Source organism: Crocodylus porosus, unplaced genomic scaffold (genome assembly GCF_001723895.1).
Source record: "Crocodylus porosus isolate Cpor-Errol unplaced genomic scaffold, CroPor_comp1, whole genome shotgun sequence".
In the NCBI taxonomy this organism is placed as follows: domain Eukaryota; kingdom Metazoa; phylum Chordata; order Crocodylia; family Crocodylidae; genus Crocodylus; species Crocodylus porosus.
The window spans coordinates 4,046,161-4,060,647 of NW_017728924.1; the positions used below are offsets into that span (position 1 = coordinate 4,046,161).

Sequence of the window (14,487 nt, forward strand, 5' to 3'; positions counted from 1 at the left end):
TCTCTGCCTGAGGCACCTTGGATGTCCGAAACATTGATGTGCTCCGGTGCTGGGACTGGCCTCGGACAAGTGGATGGATACTTTGGCTGTCCTTTAACCTTTCCTAAGTCTGAGGGTTGGGAGTCTCTTATTAACATACTAACTTCATGGAATCCCTTGTTCATGAATGCCCCTGGCCAGCAGCCTGACTCGGTCAGCCCCATGCCTGGAAAAACAGACAACCCTGACCCAGGGCTCTGAAATCTTATGGCCTCTAGTTCCCACGTTACATTCTGCAGAAACCAGAAGCTTCAGAAACCAGTAATGTCACTGGGAGGTGGGCACCAAAGCACCTGCCACTACAGTAGGGGCTGACCACACTACTGCCGTCAGCGTGGCAGGAGCCAGCACTGCCCTGTGCATTGGGGGCTGCTCTGGGTACGATCCTGCCCTGCTACGCCTCCGCCAGAAACCAACACTTCTTAGGATTGCTAGCTTAGGTGTGGGGGAAAGGCAGACCCCTAACCCACTGATTCTCAACCAGGGCATGCTGCAAGAGCCTTTAAAGGGTACTACAGGAGGTGTGAGAAGGCAGACTGGTTGGCTTCTCTCCCTGCCTGGCTGCTCCCCTACTCCTGCTGCCTGGCCTCTGCCAGGAGGTAAGGTCTATAATAAAGACATTTAGTTTTCGAAGTGACGTGCAGCTAAATTCACACGCTATGGAGAGATCTAATGAAAAGTGCCTCCAGTCTAAAGAAGCTGAGAGCCACTGCTCTGACCTGTTCCTGCTGCTGCTGTTTATTCATAAACAACAGGAAAAAAGGGGGGGGGGGGTGGCAGACCAGACCCTGATGCCTTTGCTCAGAAGTTGGCCACAGTGAGAGTTTGCCTGAATGAGACCTTGCTACTTTAACCCACTTTTCAAGCTGACAAAGAAACTTTCAACAGCCGAAAAACCAACATAAAAGACGAGACCCCTTTGCATCGCTCCTCTTTGGCCACAGAGGCCTGATACCTTTTTCTGTTCTGAAAAAAACCCGCAGCTTGAACATTCGGCATCTAGAAGATCCACCCCATCAGACAGCCATGTGTCTTCTTAACCGAGGGTAGCTGTCTCAGGTCTGGCTCTGTTGTAAAGAGGGATCCTTGAGGTAGAAAGCTCCCCTGGTCAACCTGGCTTCAAGGACTGTCTGATTTGCCACAAGTGGTGACAATGACACTTGGGGCTGTTGCATGAGATGATGAATAGAGTGACCCTGGTGACCGTCCATGCGAGTGTAAATAGTTTCATGGGATGGTTTGAATAAACAGAAGGCTCCAGGTGAGATGGTCCTGTGGTGAGATGGTCCCTTGGCGCCAGGTGAGATGGCCACATGTCTCTGTTGGAAGAGCCTGTGTGCAGATAGACTGCTATGTCTTTCCTTTACGGATGCTTGGAGGGGACATCACATTGGCATATATTTAAAAGAGAAGAGTGCTTCAGGCTTTGCAGCAAGGGCACAGTTTGACTGGTAATTCTGTCATATATCATTTTGGTTGCATATATGAGCATGGGTGTGGTCCATCTTACTAAGGGAGACTTTTTTCAGACAGGAGAGTGAACTTGACAGTTTGGCCCCATTATTCTGCTTGTTTCGGGAAACCCAGCTACCAACGTTCACACCCACAAAACCACACAGACAGAGCAACAGGTGAGCACTGCATAAGCTCAGTAGTTTGATACCAAAGCATCTACAGCTTTTCTTCTCTCTTTGGCCCCAGCAGCGTTTTACACCATTGCCTTCCACCCCAGTCCTTGATAGTGGGTAGCGACCAATGCTTATTTTTAATATTAGCCCTTTTCTTCTGACAATGGAGTGAAATGAGTGGACTGCCCAAACCCAGCCAGGAGCGGTGAGGCTAGCGGCACAAAGTTATGTGGCAGCAATGGATAGTATCAACAACCTACCAGAATGACTTAAAACGCTCCACACTCTGTCATCTTCTCTTCTTCCCTCTTTTTGATATGAGGCCAGATTCTCATGCCCACTAATGCCTCTCATTATATGCAAGGCAACCTAAACACGTTTAAAAATGCACTCAGTCTACTTTAAAGGCATGCCTATTCAGTGTCAGACCACAGCACATTGTTGCTCTGAAACGTGCTTTCTCCTGCTGCGTGTTCCCCCAGCCCAAAAATACCCTGTACTCCCCATCAGGGTAACAGTGTGGAGGCGGCAGGGGTAAGTAAAAATCAGCCAGATGATTGACATTTTATGTCACTGGTTGCACATCCAATGAGAACGAGTAGACAGGGCATCTTTCCCCAGCATGCCTGACAGTTTAGCCAAGCCCCACAGCTTCTCTAAAGATCCAGTGCAAAAGGGCCCAAGTATGAAATGGGTCCTTTGCCCTCTTAACTCTGCATCCCAAAAGTAAGTTTCCTTCCCACTGAAATTCAAGACTCCTTTGCTGAACGAGAGGTTTGCTGTAGCAATAACTACATTTGTTCTGATAGCGATTGTGCTGATGGATGATGGGCTATTGGCCTATTCCCTGCCTAGTAATAACCTTGGATCACGGATTCACAGAAGTTTAGGGCTGGAAGGGACGTCATAAGCTCATCGAGTCCAGCCCCCATGTATCATACAGTGAACACCTCAGCACTGAGACAAGATGAGATTTCTGAAGCATTTACCGATTCTGTGCCCCTTGTCCTGGCTCACTCCCACTGCTGTCAGGATACAGAGACATGGGGATTTGGGGAATGGGTTTAATTGGTGTGTTGCGCAATCATGGACATGTGTGAATCACTTCTGAGGTGAATCCAGGCCTCAAAGCAAAACCGTCTACTTAATGTACAATACTTTAAATAACGAGAAGCCTGTTTGTTTAGTAGGAGCAACATTTCCTCTAACTTGCATTCCCAAGATTGACTGTTTCTGATTTACAGCAAGAAAAGTAAGCAAAAACATCAGGTGCCTCTGGAATGGATGTATGAGTATAAAAGAACAGATGTCTGTTATACAGAGGATTGGCTGAATAGGGGTCATGATCTGAAATCAAAATACCACCCCCCCTCCAGTTTTTTCTCTCCTAATGAATTTGCAATATCCTTTGCAGTACTGTTTTGGTATTAACCTTGTTTATATGCTGGTAAAACAGATTTAAAAAATCTCAAAGCATCTCTGCTACCTGCTCTGACCTGACTTCATCTACAAGTGTAATTCCAGGCAAGCTTTGGGGTTAAATCAGGGTGCCAGCCTGTCTAGCATTACTGTATTTTGTGGAAGGTCCTGTCTCTGTATTGCCAGGACTTTCAATGCCTGGAAACATTTGCAAACAATGGTCTCCAACAAAGGAACAGGGGCTGCTAAAAGGAAGCTTGCAAACCATGACTGACGTCAGCTGAAATGGATAGTGACCAAATGCAGGCATCTGTCCGGGATAGCACTTGTGGCTACAGAATCTGTGGTCTGACATGCTGACACGTGTGGCACACTCATGGTATGGGTGTGCCTCATTTATCTTCTTCTTGAGCTCTGTGATAAGCTAGAATGGTAGGATTTATTCATTATAACAAAATCCCAGAAGTGCTGCCTTAGAAAGAGGACACTCACAGAGAAAAAAAAATCCAGCAGGAGTGAGCTTTTTTGAAGAAAAAAAAAGTAAACACGACTGAGACCTGTCACTTGATATTAAGGAATCATTTTTCCCTCATGCAAAACTGCATTGCTCCATAAATAACACTTGAATGGAACTGTGAACAGAAAAGGCCTGATTTTTAAAAGGATTCTTCTAATTTTGCAGGTGTAAAATTGCACCTGCAAATCCTTTCGTCCACAATTTGTAGGGTTTCCAATGCAACTTCATGATTTCCTATGCCTGGCCCACTACAGGGAACTGTGTCTGCAATTTTGTACCCACAAGTATTAATCGAAGCAAAATTGTGTTCACAGGGCTCGAAGGCAGGCCAGTTTGTGAAAAATCTGGTTGGTAAGGGAGAGAAGCAGCATGTTTAATCAATCCGCTGTTGACCGTGTCATTTGATACAGTCTTCACCTGATTAGCATAATGAGGCAACGTGCCTTACTTTGAATGTCTTTTCTGAACAGTTCTGATGAGGACAGAGATGTGAAAGGCCCATCCTGTTGCTTGTGTCTCCATTTTCTAGTTCATATTATTACACACCACCTTTTGACAGCTTCAGTATATAAGGTAAAGATGCTGAAGAGTTCCTCTCCATCAGCTCAGCAGATTATGCTTTAAACACAAAATCTACAGGACCTGACCTGCAATTAACTACTTGTCCGGAGAACTCCAAAGGCTACGCTTTCTGTAATAGAGAGACTTTGATGGGAGAAAAATGTACTTTAGTCTCCCCTGGCCATGTAAATGTGGCCAGGTTGACAGCTTTGCAGAACAAGGTTTTCTCTTCGTCCGTGTGCAGGGTATATGGAGCAGTAAGGAGCAATGCCAACTCTCCTCCGCATTGTTTCACCAACATATTTCAGCCCCGACATGCAGGGAGAAAAGGTCATTCCAGCTTTCTGCCCATCGAGTCCTTGACGTTGTGGTTGGGATCATCAAGAAGTATCATTTAGAGGGATGGGAACATCTGTCACGTAAGAACTGGACCCAGACCAAAAACCACTCATTCTACATACCGGGGTGTAGGTTATAGCCATGTTGGTCTAAAGACATAGGCCTCATTCTACATATGGCGCTGAAAATAAGAGTTTTGTATTTTTTTTTTACCTTGTCCTCAGTAAAGATGTAGAGGGGTCATTAAAGCATTGTGGTTTTGTATTTTTCAGATGTTATTTATATTGCCTGGAAGCAGCTATGCAGCAAGATCTAGCCTTGCATGAGAGACTGCTCAGATTCTTACTATGCGAAGGTCATTACCATCTACTCAGTTTGCATAAATATCTGTTTGACTTACAGCATGTTATTGTTTTAACAGGGCCGCCATGTTAAGACTGGACAACTTGCAGCAATTAAGGTGATGAACGTTACAGAGGTGAGTGAACATATAGTGGGAGGGGGGTGGGAGAGACAGTGGCCTGGATTGCACACTAACATTTTATTTTATGTAGCCCTTTTTTCCCTTCAATCCAGGGGGGAGAAAGGGGCTATGTAAAATAAAACATTAGTGTGGCTTCCTTAGGAAAGAAGATGGCCATCTGCTATTCATTGTGTTTTCTGAGCATTGGTGTTTTCCTGAGATCCCAAGGATGGGTTATATGAACACATTGCTTTGTTTTTAATCATATTTGTCCAAAGCAAGTGGGGACAGCACTTCTGTATATTTTGCTAGTCTATAATAATGAAGAAAAGAACTGTCTTCCTGCTTATTTCTGGTGATTATCTGTTGCCAGAGATAGCAAATAAAAGATTTCCTGTAGCTGTTCGCTGCCCCTGCTGTGTTTCATCACATCCTTTCCTCTTGCACACCAACCATTCCTCTATTTGGTATAAAAATCTAGGGCATTGCAGTTGTACTGACGGCGAGCAAGAAGGAACATGTTAGAGATGCAAATATTGCCTTTTTAAGATTCAATAGATGAGAAAAGGAGACAATTTAATTGGCACTGCCCCTTTCCACATTTATAGAGCGGTGTTACAGTTATAACAGTGTCATAGAATTTGCTAAGCATTGATTTTTGTTCCCCTGTACAGCTGACTCATAGTATAGTAACTTGCCTCCACAAGACCAAATTAGCCTGAAAGTTGGAAAGGCCAAAAAACGTATGCCTCCCCACCCCCTTTAAACTTACTGGAAGCTCGTCCTTAAGACTTATGCATCCAGTTTTCATGTACGCTAAAAGCCCCTTGGCACCCCACTGGCAGCATGAAAACGCTTCAGTGATGGGCAGTACCATAAAACTCTTAAGATGAAGAAAAGTTATGCAAAGGTAAGTGTTAAGTAATTTACTTCTGCTTTCACTCTGCCAGGATATCTTAAAAGGATCCGAGAGTGAATAAGAATCAAGGTCAACATCTCTGCAAAATATACATGCACATACACAGTCAAATTGTGAATATGTTGCTTGTCTGTCCATGGAGAGGGTCCCTTTCTACGACAACTGGAGCAGTAGACCCCTGGGGTTTTGCTTTTGTCCGTGCAAGTACATGCTACGTGAACTGCAATAGCTAGTAGAAATGAGAGTCACCAAAGGTAAAGCTAGGTTGCTGTTTGCTGGGGAGTAACAGAGGTTGAATTTTGGCAGCATCTGATGCTAAATCAAATCCCTGGATCTGAACATCCCTAGACTTCAAAGGTCAGTGGGGAAAGATCTGGGGCCAGAGACCCAGAGCCAACTCAAAGGCAGAAATATTTTATTGACTTATTCAAAAAAGATTTCTGGGTTGGCCCGATAGCTTGACTTGGGAGAGGGCATCAGTACCACTGACAGCTTTCTTCCCAGTGGAAGAATCAGAGCAAAAACTCCAGGAAATGTGCAGTGTCCAGCAAAAAATCACATGACAGCATGTGGAGGCCCACGTTGGCTGGCTCATGCCAGTAGCTTTGTGCAGCTCCATGAACACAAAGAGGCTATATATTCCCTTAATTGGCTGGCGAAACCTGGTTGCTTTGCTTTGCAGGGGCAGCACAGAAAAGCGGCAGTGTCCTAGTAAATCTGGCCAGTTGTTCTGAGGATGAATAGTACCAATAACCTCTCTGATTGCTTTCGTTTTGAGTTGGTTCACACCAAGCAATGTACTTCTTTTTATGAATTCTGCAGAGCTTCAATCCGAATCTTCAGAGCAACCATTCGGGGTTTTCCCTCTAAGCCCTGACACCTCCCAGCTCTGCTGCACTGGGGCTTTGTATGCTTCCCCTAGCTTGTTGCAGCACAAGCACAGGAAGCAATTGGTTCCAGCTGGTAGTGATGGACCAAGAAGGTCCCTGAGGTTGATGTGCACACCTGGCGCTTAAGAGAACAAAGGTCAACTCCCTGCTCTGCCCTGTATTTCCTGAGTGATCTTGAGTGAGTCACAGCCTCTATGTGCCTCGGTTCTGCATCTGGAGCAGAGATAATAGCACTGCCCCACCGCACAGCGGGTTTATGGTGAGAGGTGCTCAAGGGCTACAGTAATGCAGAGATATGGAAGTCCCTTAGATAGAAATGCTTTCAGTCTCTAAGGCCAGGTACAGACATTACACTTTTACCAGTAAAAGTGATGGGAAACTGGTCTACTTGTAACAGAACAGAGGTTCGGCACACAAAACCAGTCTATAATAGCAGCACAGAGGTTTGGCACATGCAGACTGGTTTAAAAATGACAGATTTGCCTCCCTCCCAGCAAAGGGCAAATGTGTGTTATGTTCGCTCTCACTCTAAACTTTGCCACTTAGTGAAAACTGCACAACTTAGATCGATTCCTCTTGGGGATTTTGAATGTCTGTGCCTAGCACAAGAGATCTGAAGAACAGAAGTGTCTGCTTACAACAGAGTCAATATTTGTTACATCAAATTATTCCCAATTCAGGTTTTAAATATCTCTGTTTCTTTGGACAGGAGAGAGTGGCCCGCACCAGTGTGGCTGATTACTGAGCATTCAGGCAGTCACCTGGGATGTAGGAGAGGGAAGTTCAAAGCCCCTGGTCTGAATCATGGGAGCAGGGGCTCGAACCTGGATAGTTCCTATTTCATGTGAGCAACCAAGGACTTGTCTTGCATTGGATTTTTTTTCCCTCTCTCTAGCATTCTGCTTATAACCAGAAATGCCAGCCTGGGTCTGGAACGGGAAAAATAAATCCTTATTTCTCCAATGAAAAGTTAAGTGACACTGGCACATTCCTGCCCAAAGGTTCAGTTGCACCAGACGGGTGACATTCACAGCATGAAAATTCACTTGATCAGAAAACTTGTGACCAGCTGCGAGCTGGCATGCCTGGTGTTGAGCCCCGTGATAGAAACATCGCAGAGGAAATGTGCTCCCCTTCAGCATGAGCTGTGCCTCTGAGCTCCCTCCTCCCGATCGGCAGCAGGATGCTGCGGTCACCGCGGGATGCACTGGACATCTGTCAGGAAGTGCTGCAGCGTCATGTTACAGGGAGGGGTGTGGGAGCCTTTTGAAATCGCTCGAGTGGGGCTGACAGTAATGTGTGCTGCTGCGCCTCTCCTCACGGGCTTGGCTTCCTGTTCTCTCATCATGCCAAGCAAACAAAGCGCTCGCGTCTTGCCACGTTACTCCTGCAAACGGAGCTTTTCCTCGGAGCTGGCATGCGGCAGGCTGCTCCCTGGGAACCTCCTGCTTTCTGTCGTTCCAGCTCTTAAAATCACTTTTCAAGGAGAGACGTGTCTCCTTGCCATAACTTTGACAAGAGAACCTCCTGGCAGTGTGTTTATCAGTTTCCAGTCTTGTTTCCTCTTGTGGGTAGAGGCGTGTGCCTCCTCGCTCTGCTACCTCATGTTGTTGTGGTCAGGCGAGGCCCATGGTTTCTCAAACAGGGTTTGGCTGCAAACCTGCCGTTTTGCGCACACACCTACCATGCCCGCAAACAACGTAGCAAATGGCATCTGCAAGCAGCTTTCCTTACTTAAGCAGCAAAATATCTGAGCAGATGTCAAGGTCCCTAGGGCAATGTTTGGCCCATAATTGTATCAGCAAGGGGAAGGTTGGAGCCAGGAGTGCCCGGGTGCATGGCTTTATCCACATCCTCTTCTCTCTCACCCACCTCCCCCTGCCAACATCCTTCTTCTCCCTAACAGACCACTCAAGGTTTCAAACCTTGGCTTTGCCACAGACTTTCTGGGCAGAATTGCTTAGCTACTCTTATTTCCCTTGTTAATCAAGCTATTATCTGTGTACCTTGCTAGCATAAATGAACTGACCTCCTCCCTGTCCCAGGGAAGTAGCAAGAGATTATTAAGGATGCTCGCACTGCCTGAGGGCCACCTTAGGGGATGCCATCTTGGAGCACGTGCCCCTTCCAGCTCCTGAGTGACCTGACAGCACGGCACTGCCCTCAAACAGCTCCGTGTCCCCATTTCACAGGACGGCACATGCTGAGTGAGTGTTGTGTGCTCTGATCTGGTGTTTGCTCACGAGGAGACCTCCCACGTGGTGGGATTTTCAGAACAGTTTTGGGTCCCAACTATTAATGACTCCATGCCTATCACCCCTCACAGCATCTGGCAGGGATCTCACCCTTTTTGTTGGATATTCGTTCTGGCAATTAAGGGGGCACCTGGCTAGCGGAGTTCCTTGGAAGTGGTGGGCTAGCATGGAAAAACATTGTGCATGTCCCAGCCGGTTCTGCCTTCCGTGCCTGTTTTTTTCATTAGCTGATAAGTTCAAGGATGTTTGGCGGCAAAAGGTAATTCAGGTGTCAGCTTTCTTTTATTCCTTTCTGCTGATGGAGGCAAGCGGCCCTCCATGTCATGAGCATAGAGCTCTGTTGTTCCCTTTGTGGCCGGCAAAGCACCCTTCGGCGCACCATCTCTCCTGGCAAGGATGGCACCGGCAAGAAGAGAAAGAGCCATTTCACTGGCCAGCTCTTAGCTGAGACACAGCTGCCTTGTTGAGGCCATTGCGAGGTGCTAGCAATGAAGTTCGCTCTAATTTGTTCTGTTATGATCGTTTATTAGTATTGTGGTGGCATCTAATAGTCGTCCCTGTAGATCAGCACCCTGCTATGCTGTTTTCTGTTCCAGCAGAACAAAAGAGGGTGCATTTCCCAAGGACCAATGTAAGCAGAAGAGAAGAGACAACAGATAGATGCTGCAGAAAGGGAAGTATGTAGACCCAGGACTGTTAGGCCTCCCCCTAGCAGCTGCCTTGCTGCCCTCGTCGTTCTGTAGGCGTTTTCACGCTCTGGTGGATGAACCTCTGGGTGGGGAGGAAAGAGCCAAGTTCTAATCCTGGCTTCACCTCCAAACTGGTTTGTGGACTTGGGATGTCACTTCCCTTCTCTTGGCTGCAGGTTCCCTGTTGGCAGGTCCCTCAGGGAAAAGGAAAGGTGAATCAGTTGATGTGCATGCGACATTTAAAGCACGTAGTACTATTGGAATAAAGAGTTATCAAGAGGGTTTTGCTGGAATCCAGCTAATTTCTCCACGACTAAATTCCTGGTGAGTGAGTTACAAATTCCCTTCCATGCGCCGTGCATAGAGGATATTAGTCTGTTCATACCCCCACGTAGACCGTCTTCTCCTGTGAGCTCAAGCTGGAGCAGTTCCTGATTTTAGATCTAGGTTTGTTGGTTGTGCTGGTTAAGAGACTGCCCCTGTGATTTGTCTAAGGGCCTAGTCCTGCTTTTCACAGCGCAGAGTAGAAGGTTTATCTTCTCACTTCTGCAGCGTTCTGCTCTCTTTTACTACAGAATGAGGAGGAAGAAATCAAGCTAGAAATAAACATGTTAAAAAAATATTCTCATCACCGCAATATTGCCACATATTATGGAGCATTTGTCAAGAAGAGTCCTGCAGGCCAGGATGATCAGCTCTGGGTATGTTTTTTAATCCCATTTATGTTTATTAGATTTTCTTGAAAGAGGAAATTGTTGTTGGGAGTTACAACAGGAGCACCCAAGGAAAAGTGTTTATAAATTTGTATAAAACTTTTAAGAAAGTATTTTTGATTTCAGCTTTAAGGCTTATCTTTTTTTCTAGTTTTTTAAGGGGTTTTTTTTTCCTCTATCTTCTGCCTTTGCTTTTTTTTCTGGATTTTTTTCCAGTGGCAAAATGGAAAGAAAGAAACAAAAGAGAGTTAAAAATGGGGCAAAGAAGGACCAACAAAACGCCAACGTTTTGCTTAAAGATATTAGCCAGAATTTGTAAAGATTGATTCCATTTGAAACAAACTTGGTTACATTGTCATGGACTTGGATTTGTTCCACCTTGCCCTTTCCCCTTTTATTATTTTTCATTGGCTATAGTCAGGAATGAAGTCCCTGTGAACTGTAACAGAAGAGGGGCATTGCTTTGTTTTACTGCATCAGCAGAGTGTCTAATTCAGAAAATGAAGGTTTCACTCCAATTGCAGTGCTAAAGGGCAGGCAACACATGCAACACAATTAGGCTGATGGTGTAGTAGGCCAGAACATGATCATGATTAGCATCTGACAAAGTAAGCTGTTGCTCACTAAAGCTTACACCTCTCTGAAATAGTTAGTCTACAAGGTGCCGCCCTGCTCTTTCTTCTGTTAGAGGATCTCCTAGAACATGTAACAGGTCTATGGTATATTTGTCTCCCTGCAGCTGGTAATGGAGTATTGTGGAGCTGGGTCTGTGACAGATTTGGTAAAGAAGACCAAAGGAAACTGTTTCAAGGAAGACTGGATTGCCTACATCTGCAGAGAAGTTCTCAGGGTGAGTTTTGCTAACTGTGCTCTTGTTGCAAAGAGTGTCCTGGCCTTCTCTAACTGTGACACGTGACACCAGCAAGCCTTTAACTGCCAGCAAAGGGGATGCCCCAGCATATTACATTATTTGCAGCCTATTTTCCTGGAAAGAAAACCATTTCTAACTTGTCTTTTTGTAAAAGCAGCATGCTTTGCAACAGAAAGTTGGTAGCAAGAGTTCTGGAAGAAACCAGCCTGAAAAAATGTTAGAACCAGTTGCCCTAAATGCATGGGCCATTACAGAGCCATTGGTCTACTTCCCTTTTAATAGAGTTTGACTTTTTTTTAATAACAGGAAGATCAATATGAGTATTCTGAGACCTGCCATTGAAATTCCCCATTTCAAACTAGTGAATTGAACCCGACCAGGGCTAAACTTGCTCGATGTTCATAATGACAGAGATGGGCAGTCAGTTCAAAAGCACATCAAATATCCCATGTGGATTTGGCAGGGAGCTGCTGATTTTGAATAAATAGCAAATCCGTTGGTCAGTGGGAAAAACCATTCTCTGATCTGGAATTCTTGTGTGCTGCAAATCGGGTGCCATCTCAATCAGTGGGGAAATTTGTCCCTGGGGGCTTCAGTTCAGTATCCTTACTGGGGCTCTTCCACAGTTTACATTATGCCACAGCATGAGGACAGGAAGACTGCATTTTTTTAACGGAGACTTAAAATCTTTCCATGTGTCCATGTGAAAGGGTAGCCGACAATGAGATGGGCATGCATGCAGTCAGAAGCCTTTCATATATGCGTGCATATTTATTAGGCCTGCGTGAAGTGGCTAGTATTCACTTCAGATTTGGTTTCGGCTGATTCGAATCACTGTCCTGAATTGATTCAGCCACTGCCAAATCGTCCGAATCCCCCGCCCACTCTCCCAGCCCCATCAATGGCTGCCCTGCCCACCCCAGCTCCCACCTCTTTGGAAAAAAAGCCTGGCATTCACTGGGTGCTGCCAGGTGGGGGGCAATCCCCGCTGCCCCCCACTGCTGCATGCTGCTTGGGGGGGCTCTGTCATGAGCTTCCATCTCCTGCTGCTCTCCCGGCCTCAGCTCCCCCCAGCTCTTTAGAAAAAAAAACACAAAAAACCCTGATTCACTGGCTGGTGCCAGGCAGGGGGGGATGGTGTCCCACAACATGTGGAGGGGCTCTGTCACAAGCCCCCTGACCGCCGCCTACTCCCCCAGCCTGCCCCAGCTCCCAGCTCTTTAAAAAAAATAATAAAAAAGCCCCGAGTGACCAGCTCCTGCCTGGTGGGGGGCAATCCTCGCTACACCCCACTGCCCCGCGCTGCATGGGGGGCTCTGCCACAAGTCCCCAGAAGCCCTGAGACTGCTGCAGCAGCTGGTGAGTGTGGGTCTTTTGGGGTTTTTTTTAAAGAGCCGGGAGCTGGGGCTTGCGGGACAGCCATGGTGGGGGGCGGGGTTCAGTGAGTGCTCAGGGGGGCTGGAGCAGCAAGCAGAGGATGGGATCTGGCGGGGGTCCCCCCATAGTCCCTTCTACTCCTCCAGCCCCCCACTTCTGCCCACCGCCTACTTACCGGCACAGAGTCCAGGTCCAGCTCCCTGCAGCAGAGAGCGGGGACTGCCTGAATCTCCGAAGCTGTCCAAATCTTTTCTGAATAGACTCGGAGAGCTTCAAATTGATTCAGACCTTTTAACCGGTCTCCTGATTCAATTCAGATTCGGAGATTCAGCCGCTGAATTGGACTGAATCTCCTCCAAATCAGCTTAGCACCCAAAGCATCACACAGCCCTGCTATTTATGTTTCTAGGCAGATTGTCATTAATTCTTCTGGATATGAGTGCCATTTACCTGCAAAGCTGCCATTAGATTTGGTTTTAAGTCCCTCCTTGTAATTTAAACACCACAACTTAAAATAATAAATCTATCATAGCAAAAGACAAAAGAGATTGGATACAGGTATCTCTCCGTGAAGTGTGTGGAGTGTGACTTGTCTGTGTGTAGGGCAAAGAAGGGTTAACTGCAGAGGAACTTCAGATTTCATCAGCTGTTCCTTTGTGTGTAAAGTCATCAGTTTTACCGTGGCCAAGTATTTTGGGTGGGCCATCCATTTCTCATAATACTCCATTATTTCTAGTCTAGTTTAACTAGTGTTTTGAAACTTAAAATAGTCTTGGGCACAGATGCAATCTCCAGTCATTAGAGTCACTGGGAACCTTGCCCAATGCAGGACTCAAACCATTGCCACCAGTCTCCTGGTTCCTGAATGCTCCATCAATAGCTATCCAAAGGATTGCTGCTTATACCCCACATTCCTCTTTTGTTGGCCTTTAGCAGAGTGATATCTCTCTGAGTCTGAAATCGAGTGTGCAGTTTGTGGCCCTGATTCTCCTCTCGCTTCACTTCCAAAATGCTGCACTGCTTTCAGCCTATATGAGTGAGATGAGCTGAGAGATGCTGTGTTGCTCACTCACTCTTCTTATTGCCAGCATTGTGAGCAAATGGTTTGTTAGCAATCACTTCTGAGGGATTTTTACCACGATCACACCCTGAGCGAAGCAACAATTCTCAAATTCATGACCCTGATGGGAAGAAAACAGCCTGAGTAACACGGTTCTCTTGCAGGGCTTGGCGCACCTTCATGCCCACCACGTTATCCACCGAGACATTAAAGGGCAGAACGTTCTCCTCACGGAAAATGCAGAAGTAAAGCTCGGTGAGTTTCCCCAAATGCTCCTATACGCTGCGAGCTCCGTGTTAACATGGAAAGGTCATTAAATAACCCACGAATGGAAAATAGATCAGATATCACTGTAACAATTTACGGTTCCATGGCCGCTTCCATATAGCAGGATCCCAAAGGTCCAACGAGTTACATGCATCAGTCATCATTCTCAGCATGTCTGAAAGGCAGCCACATAAAACCGAATTATAAAATCACCGGGTTGGAAGCAACTTCAATATCTGTGCAGGCTGCCCCCTGCAGAGAGGCAGGATTTACTGTTCCTTAACCCTCCCAGACTGGGGCTTATCCAGAGTCTTCAAGGAAACTTTCAATGAAGGAGATTCCTCAACTTCCCTAGGTAGCTTTGTTCCATTGATCAGCTCACAGCAACACATGCATACTCAGCATGCATAAGCTACATGTGCACAGTCACCCCTGGTTTGTTTGATTTTTTTTCCTTCCAGAACAATTAGTTTGGGGCAA

The 14,487-nt window shown here is 46.3% G+C and overlaps 1 protein-coding gene across 2 annotated transcripts in view; it reads left to right on the forward strand.

Annotated features, from left to right (window-relative positions):
• NRK (Nik related kinase) overlaps positions 1-14,487 on the forward strand; it is a 120,448-nt gene that overhangs the window by 37,368 nt on the left and 68,593 nt on the right. For both annotated transcript variants that reach the window (XM_019540237.1, XM_019540236.1), the window contains 4 exons: positions 4,925-4,981; positions 10,295-10,420; positions 11,172-11,282; positions 13,905-13,995. In XM_019540237.1, the coding sequence (XP_019395782.1) occupies positions 4,967-4,981; positions 10,295-10,420; positions 11,172-11,282; positions 13,905-13,995 (343 nt within the window). In that variant the 5' untranslated portion in view covers positions 4,925-4,966. The remainder of the gene's footprint in view (positions 1-4,924; positions 4,982-10,294; positions 10,421-11,171; positions 11,283-13,904; positions 13,996-14,487) is intronic.